The 24,636-nt window shown below is 39.9% G+C and overlaps 1 protein-coding gene across 6 annotated transcripts in view; it reads left to right on the top strand.

Annotated features, from left to right (window-relative positions):
• Positions 1–24,636, top strand: part of DOCK8 (dedicator of cytokinesis 8) — a 223,181-nt gene that overhangs the window by 164,077 nt on the left and 34,468 nt on the right. For all 6 annotated transcript variants that reach the window (XM_073228617.1, XM_036991205.2, XM_073228616.1 and 3 more), the window contains 13 exons: positions 1,084–1,239; positions 3,076–3,215; positions 8,470–8,639; positions 11,873–12,018; positions 13,798–13,980; positions 14,338–14,470; positions 15,346–15,433; positions 18,989–19,085; positions 20,472–20,606; positions 21,488–21,640; positions 22,698–22,856; positions 23,458–23,558; positions 24,317–24,509. In XM_073228617.1, the coding sequence (XP_073084718.1) occupies positions 1,084–1,239; positions 3,076–3,215; positions 8,470–8,639; positions 11,873–12,018; positions 13,798–13,980; positions 14,338–14,470; positions 15,346–15,433; positions 18,989–19,085; positions 20,472–20,606; positions 21,488–21,640; positions 22,698–22,856; positions 23,458–23,558; positions 24,317–24,509 (1,854 nt within the window). The remainder of the gene's footprint in view (positions 1–1,083; positions 1,240–3,075; positions 3,216–8,469; positions 8,640–11,872; positions 12,019–13,797; positions 13,981–14,337; positions 14,471–15,345; positions 15,434–18,988; positions 19,086–20,471; positions 20,607–21,487; positions 21,641–22,697; positions 22,857–23,457; positions 23,559–24,316; positions 24,510–24,636) is intronic.

Raw genomic sequence — 24,636 nt, 5'->3', positions numbered from 1 at the left:
TGGGTTCTGGTAACTGTTCTTACACAGAAGTTGTGTGTTTTATTTTTTTGTATAATGCATAGTAGTATTCATTTGTTTCAAGTAAATGTCTAACTGCAACCAGATTCTAAAGGCAAAATGCCCCACAATACAATGGCTTCTCCTAATATGGCTGAAACTATGTACTCATGCAAATTATATAGATTATAAAACTGCTCCTAAGGTGCGTGAAGGGGAGGCACATCCATTCACTTGGTCTCCTGAGCTGGAACAAGAGGGTGTTTATGATATCTTGAGAAGCTCAAGGTCCATTCAGACCCTTCTTCCCCCACTTTACCTTAAGAGAAGCTGCCTCTGAGTTTCATTCCATGGAGTCTGGGGCCCTCAGTTATCCACTTACCTAAGGCAAGCAAGAGATCGCTTCCAGTCTGTCACCGTGGTCAGGTTTTCATTGCTTCTTTCATGGTTTGTGTTTTGTTGAAGGGAAGATGTTTCCCAAAAACTCTTAGCATTCTCTTTCTCCTCTACTTCCTCCCCTCCCACTTTGGGGCAAACTTCCTGGCTTTTTTGCAGGGACTACATACATTCCTAAGTAATTTGATGCCTCTATGTAGGGAACTGGTTTGAGAACTTCCCAGTGGGGCCTTTAATTAGAAACTACAAAGAACACTCAATGGCATTAAAGTCATCCAGTCATATTCCATTAGTTTTGTGTGGCCCCTTCTGGGGTCAATTCCTGTCACTTAGTTTCTTAGACACAGTGGGGTTTTTGTAAAATGAATTATATTATGTTACACTGAAGACATACCTCCAGAAATTTGCAGCGCAAGCTGCCATGGTATTATAGATATGACCAGGGTGGAGGTCTGGGCAAGAATCCTCATTTTGGACAGCTGTTAGGCTCGACTCCCTAGGGGAACAGAAGTGGGTCAAAACTGATTGGCCCTCCTTGGAGTCCAGAGTTTGCTCTCTATTGCACTCTCATTAACTTCTATTAAATTCATTGCCTTAATCTGGGAAGAAAGAATATTTTTGTATCTGTCGACCTCAATTTTATTCACCTTATAATAAACACATCTTTTCTGTTTTCATTTTTCTTCCCAGCTGTCAGCCAAGCTCAACAACCTTCCAACGCTCATTTCTATGAGGTTGGAGTTCCTGAGAATCCTCTGCAGCCATGAGCATTACCTCAACCTGAACCTCTTTTTTATGAATACAGATACTGCTCCATCTTCTCCATGTCCTTCCATATCTTCCCAGGTAATTAGCCACTGAAAGAATTATTCAAACTATTTCACTTAATCAGCTTAGTTTAGTATTTTATTCCTATAAAGCTTGGTCTTATTAATGAGATGAAAAATCGAGCTCTTCAACCCTGATCAATTGATCAAGATAAACCCAAGTATGTTACCTGAAGTTGCACGTCCTGCTAATCATCTACAAGCTAAGTGTGCCTGACTTCTTCCTGGTGCAAGGGTCTCTGCTGAGGCCAAGCAGAGCAAGGAATCTACGCACATTCTGAAAATTCAGAAATCTGTAGAAAAGTCACATAGCTTCCTTTATCTGACATTCAACATCTTTCTACATTAGTGTGGCAGACTCCTTTCCTCATTTCCTTTTTCCTTAACCTTAAATTTTATGAAGTTGCATGTTCCTTTATATTAATTCCAAAAATGAAATGCCCCTCACTTAATGGTCACTCACAAAGAGCTGGGCAAGCAGTGGTTTTTTAACATAGATTATTATATCTTTGAAGTATGCTAGAACTTTCAGCTGATACTGTTATAGAATGAATTCAGAACAAGATGAGTCCACCATGAACCAAGTTCCAGATAATTTAGTTCTTGAAGCACTAAGTTAAGATCTCATCATAAACTAAGCAAGTGCTTTGTTTTGTAGAGCATGCACTTCTAACGACCCTTGTTCTTGACTAGCCAAGAAAAGTTACACTTGTATTAATATTTAGAAACAGAACTTTGACTGATGTGGCCAGTCTTTTTTGTAGAACAGTATTTCTCAAGGTAGGTACCATGGACTCCAGATTCTACAGGCTGTTAGAAGTATTATGCAAATAGAGGATTCCAAAGTCAAATAAGCTTTGGAAACCTTGTGTTAACAGGTTTCTTTGAAGTAGGCCATCCAAGAGCATCTAACTTATTAATGTAAATTGTAAATCCCCAAAGAGTAGAGGAGGACATGGCAGGGTGTATATCCTAAGTAGTGATTCCTAAAGCAGCAGACAAGATTTCTCAATATTAGCTTCTATTTCTGCTGCATATTCCTTGATGCTAGCCCAAAGGTGAAGGTTTGTCTTGTGAATTAAAAACAAAATCTTAGCTATTCATGCTATATGGTACGAGCTAGTTGTCAGCTATATGACCACTCAGTGTGACCTGGGAAGAATCTCACTTAACAAGCAGCAATTCCCAATGGACTAACTTCCCTCTGTCCTCTCCCACATTTCCCTTCTGAATGCCCCCAGGAGCCAGCACACCCAAGGCCAGGCCCAGCCTCAACAAACTGAAAGAAGAAACCATTTTAGATTCTCTTAATGAAATATTAAAGTGTGCCTCCAGGATAAGAACACAGGAATTGCCTAGCACCAGTGAATCTGACACTTCCCTGCCTGACTCCACTCTGGTTCCAGGCCAGCAAAATCCAGTGTGCATAAGTACTCTACAGAAGTGCAGCCAAGTAAACAGGGCCCTCAAGTAAAGGAGGTGTTTTGTTATAGAGACTTGCCTGCTCACAGCCACAGCACTGGATACATTTCCCATTCCCCTATCCAAATGTTACCCTAGGATTTTAATGTTCACTTTTGATTGAGGGGGGAGAAGATTAGTCATTTTGTAACAGACCCTAGCACTTTGTTTTCATCTGTGCCAATTGGCAGTCTTACATCTGCACAAATGTGCAAGTGAGGTGGCTGGTCTTGGTCTCAGTTTCCTCATTTGTCATGTAGGGATACTAGCAGGTCCCGCCTTACTGGGTAGGGCTTACAAAGCCTGGCGGTAGCACGTACTCAATAAATAACAGCCACCGTGATTTTAATTCCAGCTCCTGTTACTCACAGAACTGCTCCTTGCCTTTCTGTAGAACTCAAGCTCCTGCTCCAGTTTCCAGGACCAGAAGATTGCCAGCATGTTTGATCTGACTCCAGAGTACCGCCAGCAGCACTTCCTCACTGGGCTTCTCTTTACTGAACTGGCTGCTTCCCTGGACGCTGAAGGGGAAGGGTATGTTCCTGACACTTAAAATGGAGTATGAAGCAAAAAAGAAAAAAAAACTCCTTAAAGTTCACAGTCCAACTTCTCATGCTTGATGAAAAGCTGCCATTTGCTGGTTTTGAGAATAGATGCATCTGTGTTTTGAGAAAATGATGCTGCTAGGAGTGTGGGAAAGCATGGGCAATGGAGAGACCATAATGTGGCTTTTTTCAGCGATTCATTAATTGAGAGGAATTTACTGATTCTACTAGAACAGGTATCCCAGGGATACCCTGATGAGTGAACCCCTTAGGAACAAAGCCATTCTTACCACATGACCCTGGGTGATCTGTGCACACAGAGGAAGCAGCAAGATGCCACTTGGCTCAATTTTTACAAAGGAAGTGGCTGCTGATGCAAAGGCAGTTGCCAAATGTCCAGATTAGGTTTCTCCCAGAGACCTTTCCAGTGAAGGGGAATGCCAGGGCTTATAAATCCTTTCACCTTTATAAATCTGATTCTTCAGGGCCATGTGGCAGTATCTAGTCGTCAAGTCAACAGACAGGAAGGGAGGTAGAAACCCTCTCTCCCCCTTCTTCTTTCCTTCTTTGTCTATGCTTCATGAGCCATAGCATCAGAAAACCACCACCTACATGACTGGACAGAAGGAGACAATGTCTTCAAAAGTATTGTACATTTTATTCAACAATTACTGAATGCCTAGCTAGGGCAGGCACAGTTGAGTGTGGGATTGTATCAGAGATATATCAATGCATCAAACAAACAAAATTCTCTGCCTGCATAGAGCTCACCATTCAGGAACCCAGATCCAAAGATCATCAAGATTGGAAACTAATTTACATTCAACCTTTTGGTGTTCAGGTTATGCTTGAAGAATTGAAGGGAGTTGCCCTGAGTTACATAGCAGGACCAAATCTAGAGCCATGATCTGCTGAGTCCCTTCCCAGGGCCCATTCTCTCATGCCACTCCCTGTCCCTGACTGGGGAACCCACCCCTATAACCCATACATTCTTCCTTCCTCAGCTAAAGAAGTTCCTGGAGGAAAGCAGGCAGATCAATGGCAGCATTTGCTGTATGTTAGAGGGTTTTTTTCTAATTGGAAGTTCTCAAGTTCTCTCAAAGTATTTATAGTTTTGTGAAGGGAACTGGATGTCCTTATATGAAACAATTACAGAAGCATATCCAAACTTGTATAAATGAAATAAAAAATGCAGTATTCTAAGTGTTTACTGCACACTGATACTGCCTAAGTGAAAGCATACCCTCTGTTCCTTCGGTCACTGTGGCAAACCTCATGTTCTTAGCTCTAAATTCTGTCTCCTTGCAGACATTTCAAGTCCTGAGTGTATCTTTACAGAGCTTCATTTTCCAAGGTCACATTTTCATCTTCTCCTCTCAACCCTAACTAAACTCCCTAATTTTCTCAATAGAACTCAATAGTCACCCCTATGACTAACATAAATTTTTACAGCAAAACAAAGCTTGCTGACCCGTATGCTGCCCAGGTGCTGAGAAGGAGGTTTGAGCACAAAGAAAACCACCTTCTTATAGGAACATACACATAATTGTCCTTTAATAGCACTAATTTACATGATTTCTGAATGGACTCTTCAGTATTTATATTAGCAGTAGCTTCCATTTTCCATTTTTCTTCTAATGAGATGTCTAAGGAAACAACCCTGACATCTGTTTTGACATCTCTTAAAATTATTGCTTATTTTACTAATGGAGTGGAGTATGTTCAAAGGTCATTCTGTAATTATGTTCAATCAGGTAGGTATAGTTTTCAAAGACATACACATACACACATGCTCGTGCACATGCACACACACACACGCTACTTTTTCTACCTCCCAGAGGGTAACTAATTAAAAGTGTCACTCCTTTAGCAACACAATAATCCCTGATTGCTGAGTTGTCAGTTACTCTCCTGGAAGGTCATTAGAAATACTGTCACAGACTCTTCCATGTGGGCTAAAACCTCAAAAAAAATCTCACTCTTTAATAATACTTCCTCTTGATCTGTACTTCCTGTTGCTGCCAAGGCCGATAGAGTCACCACCACCTGCCCATCTGAGGTACAAGGGCCAGTGGGACATATCTCAGTACATAGAGCCCAGAAAGGAGACACAGCTCCAGTTTCTAATGGATCTCTGTGGAACCCCTCTTTCTTGGGGGTGTCCACAATTGTCCTCATGTCGTTAAATCCATAGTGTTTTTCAAGTATGTGGAAATTATCTAGCATCTCTGTGTCCCACTACCAAATGTTTAAAGAAGAATTAATTCCAATTCTTCACACCCTCTTCCAAAAAAAACGGAAGAGGAGAGAACACTTCCCAACTCATTCTGTGAGGCCAGCATCACCCTGTGGCAAAAGCCAAAGACGTCACCAGAAAACTGCAATCCAGTATGAATGTAGGTGTAAATATCTTCAGTAAAATACTGGAAAACCAAATCCAACATATAAAAAGGATTATAAGAAGGAATGCAAGATTGGTTAATCATCTGCAAATCAATTGCTATAATACAGTAAATGAATAGACCAGGGGAAAAACCACCACTCAGTCATCTCAATAGATAAGAAAAAGCATTTGACAAAATTCAATACCCTTTCCTGCCTGAAAAAAATACTCAACCAATCTTACAGGATTATAAGAGAATTTCTTCAACCTAATAAAGGACATCTATGAAGAAATCACAGCTAATATCATACTTTTTAGTCAACCTGATAAAGGACATCTATGAAGAAATCAATCATAGCTAATATCATACTTTTTTAATGAAAGACTGATTAGTTTCCTTTGAGATGAGGAGCAAAACAAGAATGTCCACTCCTGCACTTTTATTCAACATCGTACTGGAAGTTCTACCCATAGCAATTAGGCAAGAATATGAAATAAAAGGCTCCCATATTGAAAGAAAAGGAAGAAGTAAAACTGTCTCTATTCACAAATGACATGATTTGTTTATAGAAAATCCTAAGGAACCCAAACTATAAGAGGTAATAAATGAGTTCAGCAAGGTTGCAGAGTACAAGATGAAAATATAAAAATCAACTGTATTTCTACACATTTGTGATGAACAATACAAGGTAAAATTAAGAAACTAATTCCATTTAAAACACCATCGAAAAGAATAAAATTCTTAAAAATAAACTTAACAAAGAAGAATTAAATTTGTACACTGAAATCTATAAAAGACTTGAGAAAGACATAAAGCAACCTAAGTAAATGGAGAGGCATGACACACTTATGGACCAGAAGATTCAATATTGTTAAGACAGCAATACTCCCCAAATTGAACTACCAATTCAATGTAATTCCTTTCACAATTCCATTTGGCTTCTTATAGAACTTGACAAGCTCATCGTAAAATTCATGTGGGAACTCAAGGGACCCAATATAGCCAAAACAATCTTGAAAAAGAAGAACAAAATGGGAGGACTCACATTTTCCTAATTTCAAAACTTAGTGTAAAAAAAAAAAAACTTACTGTAAAGCAAAAGTAGCCAAAACTATGTCATTCTGACATAAAGATAGACACATAGATCAATTAAATTGAAGTAAGACTTCAGAAATAAATCCTCACATTTTCATAATCATAATTGATTTTGCCAAGGGTTCCAGAAAAATCTGCTGGGGAAAGAATAGTCTTTTCAGCAAATAGGGCTGAGACAACTGGATATTCACATTCAAAAGAATGAAGTTGGACCCCTATCTCACACCATATACAGAGGTTAACTCAAAATTGATCAAAGAACTAAGTGTAAGTGCTAAAACTATAAAACTCTTAGATGAAATCATAGGGGTAATCTTCACGAAGTTGGATTAGGCAATGATTTCTTAGATCTGATGGTTTCTTAGCAGCATTCGTAAATCATAATAGCCAAAAAGTGAAAACAATCCAAATGTCTGTCAAGCATAGAATTACCATAAGATCCAGTAAGTCTACTCTGAGGTATATACCCAAGAAGTAAAATTTATATCCACATAAATTATACAACAAAAGAAAAAAATAGGTTATACTTCATTAAAATTAAGACTTCTGTGATTTATAGGACATCCTTAAGAAAGTGAAAAGACAATGCACAAGATGAGAGAAAATATTTTCAAATCATTGGTCTAATAAGGGATTTATATCTATAACATTTTAAAAATCTTAAAACTTGATAATAAAGGACAAATTACTGAATTTTTAAAGGGCAAAGGATCAGAATAGACATTTATCCGAAGATATGACCAAAAAGCACATAAAAAGATGTTCGACATCACTAGCCATCAGGGAAATGCATACTGAAACCAGTTAAATACCCTTTCTGTCTTAGTTCCTTCAGGCAACTACAACAGAAATACCACAGACTGGCCAGCTTATAAAAAGCAGACATTTATTTCTCACAGTAGTGGAGCTTGGGAAAGTCAAGGTCCAGGCACTGGTGGACTCAGAGTGTGGTGAGGACCCACTGCCTAGTTCCTAGACAGCTCTCTTCTCCCTGTGTTCCCACATGGCAGAAGGGGGAATGGGGGTTCTCTGGGACATATTTTATAAGGGCACAAATCCAACTCCTGAAAGTACCATCCTCATGACCTAGTTCCTCCCAAAGGCCCCACCTCCGAACATATAATCACATTGGGGATTAGTTTCAACATAAGAATTTGGGGAGGGCACAAACACTCAATTCATAGCAGCTTCATACCCACTAGAATGGCTATAATAAAAAAGAGGTAATAAGTGTTGCCAAAGATAAAATGGAACCTTGTACATTGCTGGTAGGAATGTAAAATGATGTAGCCACTGTTGAAAGCAGTTTGGTGATTCCTCTAAAGCTTAAGCATAGACTTACCATAAGATCCAGTAAGTCTGTTCTGAGGTATATACCCAAGAGAAGTAAAATTTATATCCACATAAATATTCCTAGCAGCATTCATAATAGTCAAAAAGTGAAAACAGTCCAAATGTCTGTCAATTGATGAATGGATAAATAAAATGTGTTACATCCACACAATGGAATATTATTCCACAATAGAAAGGAATGAAGTAGTAATGCTACAACATGATGAATTTAAAATATCATGCTCATGACAGACTCATCACTAGAACACAGGCAGTCGGTTTTTGGATGCTATGTACTTCTACCCTATTTTACTTGGTTTTCATATTGTCATCCCATTGTTTAGGAGCATTCTGATCCCCTCTCATTGTTTAAGAATATTTTGGTCAATCTCCCTTCACCATAACCTCTGGCTTTCTGTGTTGTGCCAACAGGATGAGCAAAGTGCAGAGGAAAGCTGTCAGTGCCATCCACAGCCTGCTAAGCTGTCATGACCTGGACCCGCGTTGTGTCAAACCAGAAGTGAAGGTCAAAATCGCTGCCCTTTATTTACCTTTGGTTGGCATCATTTTGGATGCACTACCGCAGCTCTATGACTTTACAGGTAATGTGCCTTTTGTTTCCTTCTTTGGACAGATGGGGACTCTGCCAAATGCCCCACTAGAATGAGTTTCTGTCATTAGCTCTAGTGCTGGTCTGCTTGTGTGAGCAACTTTGCACACTGGTCCTCTCAGACCTTTTTAAACATAGTCCCCAGAATGTTTTTTAAAGGTATAAAGCCTTGTGTTTTTATTTAGGAATTATATATTGCTTGTTTACTCATTCATTCATTAGTCTGCTGGTGTCTGATGAACTTCATGGACTATACATTCATAGAGGATGAGATAACTACCGAATTTTTTCCTTTGGAGATCACTTTGAAATAAAAGTATTCCTTCTTTTTTCTTTTATGAGTGTTTTAGGAAAGAAGCAGACTCAAATGAACCTAGACAAGTGTTCCATGCAAAAAAATATCACGGTGTCTTTCAGTATTAGAAATTTCTGCTGTAGAGGGATTTTGCCTTTGGCACTAAGAGGCTGATTTTAAGGTTGGAAGTCAGTATCTCCCACTTAGCAGCAAGAGGAAAGGGTAAATTGTCTTAAAGGGGTTTGTGCATCTCCTGAGTATATTTGCACATTATAGTGTGACTTAGAGAATTTAGATGAACAAAACCACCATAGATGGGAGAAAAACATGCCTTCTGCCTCCCCTCCCTTCCAGCCATACAGACACACACAGAAAAGTTTCTGATCACTTCAGCATGGTTCTTGCTTTTCTCTCAACTCAGGGAAAGTCTTAAAAATTATCATGCTGCTTTCTTGTGTATGATGTTGGATTCTGAGGAATGCTTACCTGGTCCCAGCATCCTCGCAGGCCATTGTTCTTGGAATCTTAGAGCCATCTAGGTTTTCCTGTTTCCTCCATTGCACAGTTTCACATACTTCCAAAATCATTATGGTGACAATTACTTAGTTCATAAAAATGAACCCCCCAAAATCGGCAAGGAAATTACAAAAGCAAGCTTGGCACATAGAGGTGAGCAGGCTACATGGTGAGATGCATAGACCTTCCCTCTGGTAGTGCCCGGCTGGAGGGCCAACTAAGCACAGAGTTGTCTTGAAAATTTAAAGATGTAACTCAGAGCATGACAGACCTGCAGACCATTTCTAGTATTTTGCCTGGAAGTTTCTCGAAAGTTTCATTTGAAGACTTAGACTTCTTTGTTCCAGAGCAAGGAACCTCTTTAGCACACATTCTTCCAAAGCTTCCTTGTGGATTAGAATTTTCCAGATCAGTTGCTTTGGGTCAGAACTTTTTGGCACTTGATGATTGAGCCTTTTAAATCTCAGTGCTTTCTTTACATATGCATTCTTTATAGTCATGATGCAACTGACAAGGGGGAATGCAGTAAAAGTATTCTATTATTTGAGGTAATATAATGTATCTATTACATATGGAACCTTTAGGTTGATAAACTAAGAATATATAGTCTGCAGAAGTGAATTCAAATTGCAACCCATTTATTACTATATGTGACCTTTGAAAGGCTCCTCAACCTTTTGATGCCTTCCCTTACCTTCCACAACTTCAAAAACATGGTAACGATGCTTCATCTTAAGGTCATAGCAAGATGACATGAGAGAACTTATGTAAAAGTATATTATGTAGCAAATGTCTGTATCCTTCCCTCCTCTTCTTGTAACCATACCCTATGCAATATGTAGGGAAAATAAGACTGTATCCTCAAATTAATCCTGATAATCTTATCAGGTCTTATATAATTGAACATGCAATTCATTTCACCATTTGTTTAAAAACTCAACTGCCTTAAAACACAATTGTGAATGATTATTTTTTTTAATTGAGTTCTAAAAAAATCTAGTTTTCAGATGAAAATACTGTTCATCTAATTTTTCTGAAAAATTGAAGGTCCAAGTACTTATAATGTTGACAGATCTAGCAAATGAGCTTTAACGAATCAATCAGTTGCAAGTATTTTAATACACCTTTCTAAGAACTGCTTAAGCAAATACTTTCTGTGTGTATGATTGGTAAGTGTTCTTAAAAACTAACCTTTTAAATGGTGGGTTCTTTTTTTGTTTGTATATATCTAGATCTATGTATAAATATAGGTGTGTTATACTATATACATATACTAAATTAACATTCATTTCAAACATCTGAAACTTAACACACTGTTCCTCAATTTGTGATAACACCTTATTCTGTAAGGTACTTGTTTAATTCTGTAATTATAGGCTCCTTTCCACTTGGTCATTATTTTAAACATGAATAAAGTAAAAAATATTATATTATAGGAAAGTGTTATGAAGGCTTTGAAAATTTTTACAATTTGAAAAATTAATTTTAGCTTAAAATTAAAATCTAGCCCAAATGCTGGACATTTTATCCCTTGTACTAGCCTTCCTGCTTTTTCCTGTAGATGGTGCCAGATAAGTAATGCTAAAAATCAGGTTTTAAAATTACTGTGCTGATTTTAGTGACTACTAACTATCGGTTCCTCATTGAGCACTGGGTAGGGGACATACAGAAACACCATTTTTGGCTTGATATCACCAAAATTTTTTTAAAGACTTTATTTTTTTAATCAGTTTAAGGTTCATAGCAAAATTGAGCACAAGGTACAGAGATTTTTCTATATACCTCCCGCCCCTGCACATGCATAGCCTCCCCCATTATCAACATCTCCACTAGAATAGTACATTGGTTACAACTGATAAGCCCACACTGCCACATCACAGTTACACAGAGTCCATGGTCTACATTAGGGGTCACTCTTGGGGTCATACATTCTATGGGATATGTATCTGTCATTACAGTATCATATACTGTAGTTTGCTGCCCTAAAATTCCTCTTTGCTCTGCCTACTCATCCCTCTCTCTCCCTAACCCCTGCAACCATTGAATTTTTTCCTGTCTCCATAGTTTTATCTTTTTCAGAGTATCATATAGTTGGAATCATACAATGTATATAGCCTTTTCTTTTGCTTAGTAGTATGCATTTAAGGGTCCTCCAAATCTTTTCATAGCTTGTTAACTCATTTCTTTTTAGCTGAATCATATTCCATTATCTGGATGTGCCACAGTTTATTTATCCATTCACCTATTAAAGGACATCTTGGTTGCTTCAAAGTTTTGGGCAATTATGCATAAAGCTGCTATGATCATATACATGTAGATTTTTTATGGGAAAATAAATTTTCAACTTGTTTGAGGAAATCCCAAGGTGCATGATTGCTGGATCGATGGTAAGACCAACGATGTTTTAATTGCAGCTGCTGATGCCCGTAGTGGAAAAAATCGTGCCAATGGCTTGGATGACGAACAAGATGGGAACAGTGCTATTAACCAGAGTGTAGCACTGGCCATAGCTGGGAATCAGTTCAGTCTGAAGACAAGTGGAACAATGCTGTCTTCCTTGGTATGTTAGTACACATTTCAGTTCTTCATTTTTTGCCTTCCTATGGTCTCTTTCATCTACCAGAACCCTGAGTAGAGCAGGCTAGCTCAATGCTGGAAGGAATCATCATAGGGCTAGCAGTTGAGAAGGGAAATGACGCAGGTAAAGTGACCTATAGTCAGACAGGGATCTGGCCACAGCAAGAGATCTTCAAATCAAAATCAAGCATCTCAATAGTGCCTGAGCTCAAAGTTCAGAAAACCAGGAAAGAGATGAACTTATGAAATCAGAGATCATTGCAAAACCTCCCATCATCCTTCAGGTGGTAAGCTTGAGCTGTTTATTATTATTCATACTGTGTATGCCTCTAAAAGAAGATTGAAGGGGTCAGTTGCTTGGGATTAGTGTTCCTTATGCAAAAGACTTCAGCTTTTCTAAGACTCCAGGCAGTCTAAGCAGAATTGTTTGACTCTGTCCTTTTGCACAGACTCTGGAAACTTAAAGAGGAGCTCTCCTGAGAACCAGCATCTGATTTACTTGAGATGGTATCCATCTCTGTTCTTTGAAGAGCTCTGACTTTTCCTTTGTCAAGATCATACTGCACCCTCCAGCTTAATTTAACTTTGCATTTCAGTGTAGGGTGTGTATCTGCAGAGAACTCAACTCACATCTCTCCTGGGAAGGTGACATCTAGACGTAACTCATCTTTGCTGGATGACCTTATTCTCTTTTCTCGAAGCCCCCACCCCAGAACACCCCAGGGAGGATTGGAGAGCAGAGATATAAGAAAGAGAAAAGACATCTGAGAATTGATATCATCCAATCTACAGTTTGATAAATATTGTGATTGATGACTTCTTCCACCTTTCTAATATCCATCTTACCAAAATAAGCTGCTTGAGGTGGCATATGACTTTTATACTGTTATTTGCCTCTAAGGGCAAATGCCCAAATGCCCAAAGTTCACCTATTGGAAGGTATTTCCTGTTAACAAAATGTCTAAAGATTTCATATCTTCTTGTTATCATACTCAGGAAAATTAAACTAACTTCATGAGCCCTATCCTTCCTGTCCAGAACCAGCATTTCACTCACATACTTACAAATAACCTCATTGAAATTTCACTACTACATTCCATCAGATACTAGCTACTCCACATGAACCAAGGGTGCAGCCACATACTGTTCTTCGTGTTGATGTGATTAGTAACAGAAAGTGTGCTCAGCACTCTAAAATGAACACTTGTGGCCAAAGTATTAAATCAAATAGCCTGAGCTGCACTCCCCACCCCCAGGAAAACATAGACTGCGGTTCAAATCTTATTACCGAGGACTCCACTACATTATGAATTTTACTAATTTGCTGAGCACCTCATGACCCTTTATTTTACTCTGGTCTCTGTGACAAAGTGTAATAATGCAGCCAGGCTAGTTCTCTGCTACAAGTCCAACCAGCCCTCCAGGGTCCAGCTTGAAGGAGAAATGCTTGCTGATCTTGACAGTATCAAAGCCCTTTTGTATCACTGACCCCGGGTACAGCAGACCACCTGGACCAGAGAGGGTGCTCGCAGTTATGTGGCTGAAATACTGCCCCAGGCAAGCCCCTTTGCCAAGCAGCCCAAGTCAAAGGAAAGAGCTTTGTGTGCCCTGCCCAGGAAAGGCCGAGTTCCTGGAAGTGGCTCCCCAGCTGAGGAGGAGTACAGTTACTGCGTGCTAAGATTCAGCAGAGTATACCTCAAGCTCTCAGTGCTTCTGTTGCTCAACTTCTCCTGCATCCGTCTCCCAATCCACCTCCTTCCAGCCCTACAAACAGTACAACATGCTGAATGCCGACACAACCCGAAACCTCATGATTTGCTTCCTCTGGATCATGAAAAATGCTGATCAGAGCCTCATTAGAAAGTGGATTGCTGACCTGCCATCAATGCAGCTAAACAGGATTTTAGATCTTCTTTTCATCTGTGTCTCATGTTTTGAGTACAAGGTAAGTGTGAGGTGGCTCAGCTTTATACCAGCTCTTATCTCCCAAGTGTTGTCCTGTTTGGTTACTATTCCCCTTTGTTAGGTAATGGAGACATTAATTTGTCCTACTTCTGTAATAAAATCCATAAACTACTTGCATTCTAGGTATGGTAATTCCACAGGGAAAGGACCTCTGCCTTTTGCAGAGAGAACCCCACTCTCACTCATAGGACTTCAGCCATAAGATACCCCAGAACATGTCTGTGTGGCACATGTCCCCTCTGGCTGCTGTCTCCATGGAGTGCTCAGTTTTGAGGATTTTTCCCCATGGAGAGAGATCTCACCAGACTAAACATCCTTCTGCCTCTGTCCTGTCCAGGGAAAGCAGACCTCTGACAAAGTCAGTACCCAAGTCCTGCAGAAGTCAAGGGATGTCAAGGCCAGGCTGGAGGAGGCTTTGCTCCGCGGGGAAGGAGCCAGAGGGGAGATGATGCGGCGCTGCCGAGCTCCAGGTGTGTGAGACTGGCCCTTCCCTGCACCTGCTTTGAGAAGGAACATCCTCACAACACGTAGACACCATCACTTTCTTAAGATGTCACAGTAATAGAGACAAACAATTTTTGGGAATCTGCACAGGACATATGGAATGTTAGCCCTGTGCCTCCCCAGGAAAGCTGCTTTCCTAAGATCACAGGCACCCTGGAAATGAGCCAGATGGCACCTTCTGTTTGAAAACTTGTCAGTGGTCAAGATCACATCCAAGAAAGTGAGTCAAAGGATGAGATGGAGTGGTGTCTCCCTCAAGGCTGAAGCCACACCATAAGACATCTGGCTAGTCTATGAAGCACAGTCAGGACACTGGGTAGTTATGGTTCCAAGGTCATTTCACCACAGCATTCAGGGCGTTGTCGGGGTGGACCAATCCTCCTGAGCAAAGGTTTCAAAGAGGCTGCGCTCATTGCTGTGGAATAGGGAAAGTGCCCAGGTTTCCTCTGTCTAGTCACTATGTCCAAAGTTATAGAATGACAGCTTATTTACACAATGGGACACAATGGCTAGGAACTTGGAGGCAGATTTTTCAGTGGTGGTTGGGTACCCTCATTCAACACCCACACTCTCCTCAATTATTCAGTGAGAACCAGAGATTCACTGCAACCCCCTGTTCTTGAGAAATGTGCTCACCGACACTCCAGAGAGGCTAGTCTGTCAGTCAAAGAGCAGGCCAACCCGACATCGGCAGGGCCATGTTTCCCACCAGCTCTCCCACGGGTCTGATGAGCTGTAGGACGGTGCTGAGTCCTCACAGCTGAGCTTGTTAAAGAACTCTTGGTTATCTTGGAGGGTTTCATACTAATCAAATTCCTCTCGTGCATTTCTTAACTCCTAGGAAATGACCGATTTCCAGGCCTAAATGAAAATTTGAGATGGAGGAAAGAGCAGACACATTGGCGGCAAGCTAATGAGAAGCTAGATAAGTGAGTCACTCTGCAACTTTATGCTACTTTTACCCCAAGTCCAAAACCATTTTTCCCAGGCTACTTGTATTACTGAAACAACTACATCCTTCCAAGACTAAGAAAATGAAACATCATTATCTGTATAAATTCAGTTCATCCAGAGACTCAGAATAATCAAAGTTATAAGGAGTTATGATTTCCAGCTCTTAAAATTTTATCACACTGATAAGCATTTAAAGAAAACTAATATTTAGCAATCTCAGATAGCTTAACAAAAGCTGCTGAGGGGGGCAGGACAGGGTACATAAGACCACATAATCCAAATCCATATTTCCATTCTGTAAATGTGTACAAAGATATATAGTCAGAGATATTTACACCAGCATTACTTAAAATTTTTTTAAATGGAAACACTAAATGCTCAAGAATAGAGAACTATGCAATGAAATATTTGGTTGCTATTAAAATGTTTTGAAACCATTGTAATGACATGGAAAATACTTATGATAATGTTATATGAAAAATATAAAACAGGACCTACACTTGATTTTAGGGTAGAATCTTAAATCTCTAACTACACAGCAAATCCATTTTTAAGACTGTAAGGAAATTTACCAAGATATTACCAGTGGGTGGGTTTCTCTTTGGGTGGGTTGCTTTGGGTATTGAGGTAATTGATATTTTCTTCTTCATGCTTTGCAATATTTCCTACAATGGATATGTATTGTGATATATATTATTATCAGGAAAAAAATTCCTAAAAAATGAAAGAAAAATCTTGCTTGGATAACAATATATGAGATACATATATATAATAAATTGAATGTATGAGGACATAATACTAAATATGTTGAATACATGTCTGCTGTTCCTCTTAGCAGCAGACATCTTAATGAATCTCAGGGTTCACTAAGCAAACACTGTATGGTTGAAGACACCATCACCCCACACACACTTGACAGGACATAGGTAGCGTATCTCCCTGGTGTACGAAGACCCATCGTGGGGGTGGAGCAGGCTTCAGTACCAGTGCTGTTTGTAAGTAAATACAAGTTACTGTCTTTGCTGTGGCCACAAGGATAAATCATTCTAGTTCACTTGTGGGATTTGGGGGAGTTAAATTTACTTTAAAACATTAAGGAGATAAACACATTTTTTTTATAGATGTTACTTCGAAAGCCCAGTTGTTGGTCTATTTAATAATATCTATTTTGGGGGGGTATGTTATTCTTGCTCTAATTTCCCTGAATTAAGTTTTTTAAATATTTGATTCTGAGGGTTTGTACGTTGTAGTTGAGGCAATGAGGAAGAAAGAAGGAAGGAAGGAAGGAGGGAGAGGGAAAGAAAGGGAAAGAGAGGGAAAGAGGAAAAAGAAGGAAGGAGGGAGGCAGGGAGGCAGGGAGAGGACAGGGGAGGGGAGGAGAGAGAAATGTGCACGTAGCTGTGTGCTACAGAACTGTTAAGGCCATTAGTCCATCTACTCTATGAGATTAAAGCAAGAGCCTAACAAGACATGTTTTTTCCAGGCTGTGTAAACTGATGCTTTGGGAAACCTTTCCTTTTTGCTTGCAGAAATAACACAATATTGAGCCATTCCATGCCAGGTCTACCAATTCTGTCTAGGTCAGCTCTCAGCCATGAGGAGTATGGGGGTCTGCTCCTTGTCAGAGCTCATGATTCACCTCTGCAATCTTTAGAGGTGATGAGAAACCATAGTAAATTGTACCTGCTCAATTTAACTGTTTGGAAAACTTTTGTAATTATAATAGTGGTATCTTTCATCTCTTTCTTTCAGGTCTCTTTGTAATTCTTTTGGCTGTATTTCTTTTTTTCTTTTTTTTTTTTTTGTATGTCTTATAGAGCAGTAATTTTCAACCTGGGCTGTATGTCAGAATCACTGGGGAAGCTTTTCCAGCTTCCAGTGCCCAGATGTACCTCAGGCCAATTAATTTGGAATCTCCAAGAGAAATCAGTATTTGGTAAAGCTTCCTAGGTGATTCCATTGTGCAGTCAAATTTGAGAACCACTTTTTTTTTTTAAGGAATAGCTGGCAGGCTTTTAAAAAACCAGATCCATGGTAATGGTTATAACAGCAATATAATACCACTGAACTGTCCACTTAAAAATGGTTAAGATGGTAAATTTTATGTGTATTTGACCACAATTTAAAAATATTGAAAAAACCCCCAGCTGATTAGGTCACTCTAGATCTACACTGTGCAATACAGTAGCCACAATAACATTAAGTGAAAATGCCAGATTTTGAAGACTTGGCACAAATAAAAGAATATAGAATATCTCATTAGTAATTTTTATAGTGGTTATATGTTAACATTTTTTGATGGGGTGAGATAAAATATATTAAAGTTAATTTCACCTATTTCTTTTCACTTCTGTTAGTGTGCCTTCCACAAAAAAGAAAGTGACATATATCATTGGGCCTCCTTTGAACCAACCACTGAAGTTTTTAAAAGTAGCTGTTATGTTTTACTCTTTTTACCTAAATAGTATCACTTGGAGAATGAAAAAAAATGTAGAGCAGCTTGGGACCAGAGAGCGTATGCTAAGTGTGAAAGCAACTAAGCCCAGGCAAATGTGTATTCTGAGCTTTCAATGGTTCATAAACAATGGCAATGCCCCCATTGCTGGGTGACAGAGGTTCAGGGACAGCCAAATGGTGATCCTAAGCCAAGACTTTTGAGCTGACATCATGCTGCCCCCAACCCTGTGGCAACATTTTGGCCACTGGTGCACATTGGGAAAGTCAGTTCTTTACATTTCCCTTGCCTGGCCACTAAATTAAGATGACACAAAATATCTTTCCAACTTGACCTGGATTTTATGAGCATGGATAAACTAATGCATAAAAATGCTCTAATTCCTTAAAATGAACCCTAACAAAGAAGCGGCACAGGGCCATTTCTCATTCTCTACTGGTGATAACCAGGACTGTCCAGCAGGTATTAGATGACCTGCCCCCGAGGACTGCATCCTTGCTTGCCATTAGAAGAGGACTAAAAGCCCACCCTTGACAGCACCCTCCAGGCAGTCAGTCTTTCGGAAATCAAGAGACTGACTCTTCCCTGACCGGGTTCTGAAGCATCACCCTCTCCTAATCCAGCAGTACTGCTGTTTGCCAAGTTCACATCACACCCATTCCCACTCCCTCCAGCTTGTTGTACAGGCTTTCCTTGGCTCAGATCTAGAGATGATTTTCATGCATGAAATGCAGGAATGGTCCTGAGGCTTTATGCAGCAATCCCATTAGCTGGCCTCACTGTTGGCAGCAACCAATAATTACTTGTCTGTCCATTTTGTTATTTCTGTAATTGTCATCGTTATTCATAATAGGGAACTGAGGATGGCCTGTAGACTTTACCAAGACAATTAGTGCCTTTTTAACCAGGCACTAATTGCAGAAAGCACCCTACACTCCTTAGATATCTGTAGCTAGGTGCTTTGTTTCAAGATGACTGCTCAAAAGATTTCTTATGTCTCAGCGCACAGATTGCCTTCATTGGAAATGACCAGGTTTGATACGCGCTTCAACTTGACCTCTTTTTTATTTCTTAGAACAAAGGCAGAGTTAGATCAAGAAGCCTTGATCAGTGGCAATCTGGCTACAGAAGCAAATTTAATCATTCTGGATATGCAGGAAAACATAATCCAGGTGAGGACAACATACACCTGATCTATTCAACATGAATATATTTACTGAAACTTAATAAGGAATTATTTCCAGAATATTGTTGAAATAAATGTGATACCCAAATGCCTTTTCTTTTAAATGAAGTTGGGAAGCTTACTATTTACAATAATGTCCACCTTAAAAATTCCAGAAATAATGAATACTCTTCTAGCATCTTTGACTGGCTGCTCATCTGGAAAGAGTTAGGTGCTTGATAGGCTGACTCTCACAGTTAAATCTGCATGAGTGTGTACCCAGTATGTAAGGTGGATAGTGGGCTTAGAGTTGAATATCCAGAGTAGGGATGATAACTAGGTTTTTCCTTGATGCATCCACTCCAGTTGAATTATGGTTGATGTCTGGTCTGGGAGCTAAGATTATGACTGGACAAGATTAAAAGAGAGCAAAGTCTGATTAACAATGTTTACTTTGGACACAAATTGGTGAAGGAAGGTCATTTGTACCATGAATGTGGCATCCCAGACATAGAGCAGTGAAGTGTGACTGTGAACTTTACAGTACAGTTTACCATACTAATTTCATCTTCTAAGTGAAGTTTGAAAAAAATTTCCAAGAAGTTTAGGTGATGATGGCATTTTAGTTAACCAGAAAAATGAGGTCCTACATGTTGCAGAGAGAAATCACTTATTAGGGAAGATCCAGTGTTGCTTTTTAGGGCTAGAAGAAGAAACATTGTTCAAACACAGTGGGACTTTAGTTGTCCAACTTTTAAGTAGTCTAAAATTAAAGTAATTGTTGTATAAAATTCAAGACAAAAAAGGATGTGGTATCTTTGATATCATAAATACTTGGAATCCTATTGATTGTATCTTTACACAATGCTGTTGTGAGTGCTGTGTATTTAACTGCAGTCCTCAACATGTTTTTGCAATTCTTAAAGTAAGGGCTGAAACTTATGTTTGGTGGTGTTCATCTTGCTGTAGCTGATAAATCAGCTCCTACGTAGAAACACTGCTGCCACTAAGCAGCCCCTATTGTCCTGAGAAGCCCACAATTGTGGTTTGCAGCCCACAAAGAAAGTTGTTTTATACAAAGAAAGAACACTCCAAAAGCTGTTTCCCAGGATGCAGGGAGGTGTGCCTTATAACTTAATTCAGCAGCCCAGAATTAGGCATAACTCCCAAACCAACCGGGAGCTCGGGAATGAAGTCATATGGAGATAGGTCCTCTGCTTTCATGATGTGGATGACATGTATGGTGGCTTTCCAAGCCCTTAAGGTCTTAGGCTGAGAGAGATGGGACATCAGCATCACTCTGCTAATCGTCGAAAGCATCTACTTGTGTCCTCACCCCTAGTCCAAGGGTGCAGCGCAGGGATTCAGTGATGCTGTGCTTCCATTCCCCCAGGCCAGCTCTGCTCTGGACTGTAAAGACAGCCTGTTGGGAGGTGTTCTAAGGGTCCTGGTGAATTCTCTGAGCTGTGACCAGAGCACCACCTACCTGACTCACTGCTTTGCGACACTCCGTGCTCTAATTGCCAAGGTAAGCATGGGATGATGCTTTCTTACTCTTAATTAAGAGTTAGGTTCTCATCTAGCTTCACACATCTCCCTTCAGGTATACCAAAACTACAGAGGACTGTATTAATTGACATCGAGGTGAAGGTCCTAAGTCTCCCTAGGAAGAAAGTAGATGCTCTGGCTCTTTGAGATGTCACCATCGAGAGGAAAAATGGGCTGTGACACTGGAAATGTGGGCTGAACTAGATTGAAATGGCCACTCACTGGAGACATGAGCAAAAGTCAGAGGAGCAGCCTTACCCTCTACTCTTTTTCTTTATATTGCATCTGAGTGAGACTTAAATCCTGTACATGACTCCCATTAGTAAGTCTTACAAAATGTCACATCATAAAACGATAGACAGTTCAGAAACAAAGTTCTCATAGGTTGAATAACATGGATTTTCCTCAGGTAAAATGTTCTAAGGCAGGTTACTTTCTTCCCCTTTACTGAAAACCTCGGTGCCTTCCATATGCAATGTTTTACATTTAGAAAGTAGAAATCCTCTGCTCTCCCCCATCAAGATCATTTCCTCTTTCTTAGTCACCAGCAATTTCCAGGGAACGCACTAAACTCAGGATAATTCCTTCAGTTGTGACTTTGTCAGTGAATGCAGCCCGGCTAACAATTCAGTTAATTATGCAGCCCTGAGCAGTCTTTGTGCAGTTCACAATGACACCTGATCTCCATTACTTTGGTTCATCTTCTGACTCAAATAGCTCATTATTATTATGGAGAAATGCATTAACTCTCCTGGGTTTCTGCTTGTACAAGCAGATATTTGCATATTTCAGAAGGCATCCAGTCTAGAAAGCTTATGGAAGTGCCAAGCAATGCCTAATGGTCCCTTGTGTCTCTCCTAGTTTGGCGACTTGCTGTTTGAGGAGGAGGTGGAGCAGTGTGCAGACCTGTGTCAGCGAGTGCTTCACCACTGCAGCAGCAGCATGGATGTCACCCGGAGCCAAGCCTGTGCCACCCTCTATCTCCTCATGAGGTTCAGCTTTGGAGCCACCAGTGTAAGAGCTTTGACCAGCCGGCTGACCCATTATCAGTAGAGAAAGCCAGTGCAAAACATTGGTTGAGGAACAGTTTGTAGAATTGCGATTTACTTTTGTCCTGTGTGAAGGAAAAATTGAGTATGTAGATAGATAGCAGCTCTTGCTTGAATTTGCATCCCAAAGTGGCTATCAAGACTGATAGCTGCAGTGGTTTCCATCCTCCTGTTTCATTGTAAAATGAATGATTATAAGCACATTAAAAGTTGTCATCTGTGGGGAAAAAATGTACAATAGGCAGGTTAAGAATTCAGAAGAGTTTGTCCTGTATCCAAATTCTGATTGACTGGTACCAGAATAACCTATGGTAGAGAATTTGAAATAATCAGGATCATCTGCATCTGGGTTTTAGTCAAAACTTTGAGCAACCTTTGGAGATTTGCTTTGTCGTGGAATAGTCAATCTTTGCTTAATTTGTTGAGATTTGGGTATGTTCTTCTGGAATTTACACTTATGGTCATATTAATGAGCATGCTCAAGTGATATTAAGATAAATATTGGCCCATGGAAGAAAGGCATAATGCTCAGAATATAATAGGCATGACTATTTAAAAACCTTTAGGACATTCCCCAGGGGCTCTTAGGATAGCCATACTCTTCCATGGGGCCTTCCAAGGGCAGAAAGTCACTGCCTACCCAGAACGCAAAATCTCCAGAATTCTGGCCACAAAGATCCTGTTCCTTTTTGCAGTTTAAATAAAGTCCCAACAGGAAGAAGGCACAAATCTTGGAACCCAACTTTGTAGGAATCTTACAGGCTTATGGCATGGAGGAGGCCCAGTCCTTAATGAAAATTTAAAGGGAGCTGACAGATTTGTGTCAGAACAATATCCATTTAAACCATTTAAACAACAATAAGAATCTTGTGCAAAGTATAGCTCACATTTCATTGAGGGAAGAGGACTGAGACTAGGTTAAAGAAATACTGGAGAGGTTTTGGTGTCTGACTCTACTGCTTTCAATTATCTACCAGCCGAATGCCTCTTATTTGTTGCATCTTTTCTTTTTCCTGATACAGAACTTTGCGAGAGTAAAGATGCAAGTAACCATGTCTCTGGCATCTTTGGTGGGCAAAGCACCAGACTTCAATGAGGAGCACCTGAGAAGATCCTTGAGGACCATTTTGGCCTATGCAGAAGAGGACACAGCCATGCAGACCACTCCTTTCCCGATCCAGGTAAACTAGGGGCACGCCTTGCTCATGCATGGGTTTGGGCTCAGCCAGTGATTAACCTGTGTATGTATATGTGTATGTGTGTGTGTGTGTATGTGTGTATACACATACACACTATAATTATATGTAGTATAATATAATAGTATATAGTTATATATTATATAGAGAAATATATAAATATTATACTGTAACATGTATAATATGCTATTTTACATATTACATATATATTATATGGAACCTAGGCTAAGGTCCAAAGCTGCCTGCTATTTGGTACAGAAACCCCTCATGTCCCAGGATGCAGTTTTGGGCTTTTCAGGCTGCAAATAACTGAAATTAGTTCAAACTAACTTAAAGAAAAATGTATTGGAGAAGGCATATAATACAAGGATTCAGGGCCAATTCATGGATCCCATGGGCCAACTCACCCCACCGACACCTGCAAAGATGAAGGCCACAGAGGATCCAGTCTGGGCTCTCCTGCATCTGTGACATCTGCTCTCTCCCAGAAGCCTGTCTGTGGCCGCCCCTTGCACTTCAGATCCAGTCCTGACTCATTACCATGATTACAAAGCCAAGATTGTTTAGGGATGTATGCTTTTTGCAGGTGGAGGAACTTCTGTGCAATCTGAATAGCATCTTATATGACACAGTGAAAATGAGGGAATTTCAGGAAGATCCTGAGATGCTTATGGATCTCATGTACAGGTAACCTTTCCTGATAAAATCAAAAGGCTGTAACTTGACGGTCTAGAGTTTGTCACTGTGGCATCCTTATTAATGTAATTATAACAGGCCATGTGGGTGCACTGTTTTGGATGACATCCAAAACTACATAGAAATTGCTAGAAACTAATTCAGTCAGCCAATTCACCTACAAGTTTTCAGAAAGATTCTCCCTAATTTAAAGTGGGATATCTAGTTAATAACACTATCTTCTATTTCCATAGGATGAGAGAAATGAGCTATCAACTGTTACACAAATTGTTTTCTATATTTTTTTCCAACTATATTATACACATGCACAGTTTTATTTAGAAATCATATGTTACTTTGCAGTTTAAAATTTTACAGTCCTTGTTCAGGAGAAACTACCTACAGAGGCACAATCGTTCTGATGTGATGTTACAAGACAAGAAGTATATTTATCCTCTGTTATTATTTTGAGAGAAAGGAAAAAAAAGGAAGAAAATTGCTACAGATCCCTTAAAATAGACTTCATTTCATCAGGTCTTCTATTCTCCCATAAAACTTTGCTACAGGCTGTTATTTCTTAGGGCTCAGCACACCTTAGATATGGAATAAAAACAGCTGGACTGATAAATGTTTGCCTTTCCTCTCATCTTTCTGAACATGTACGAAAATTCTTTGAGAGAAAAAAAACTCTTGGAAAAAAAAGGGCCCAGATACTATAGAAAAAGTGTCTTTAATCAGTCATCTTTGAAACCTATTCAATCTGTCTTCAGAATTGCCAAGAGTTACCAGACATCTCCTGATCTGCGGTTGACCTGGCTCCAGAACATGGCAGAGAAACACACCAAGAAAAAGTGCTACACGGAGGCCGCCATGTGCCTGGTGCACGCTGCTGCCTTGGTGGCTGAGTATCTGAGCATGCTGGAGGACCACAGCTACCTGCCCGTGGGCAGCGTCAGCTTTCAGGTGGGGCAAGTTCGGCTTTGCCTTTAGAGTGGTGGTTCCCAGCTGGAGGCAGTTTTGCTCCCAGCCCCAGAAGGCTCTTGACAATACCTGGAGACAATTTTGGTTGTTGTGGAGACGGGAGGTAGGT

The sequence above is a fragment of the Manis javanica genome, chromosome 2 (assembly GCF_040802235.1).
Source record: "Manis javanica isolate MJ-LG chromosome 2, MJ_LKY, whole genome shotgun sequence".
NCBI lineage: Eukaryota > Metazoa > Chordata > Mammalia > Pholidota > Manidae > Manis > Manis javanica.
This window is presented reverse-complemented; position numbering and strand designations above follow the sequence as displayed.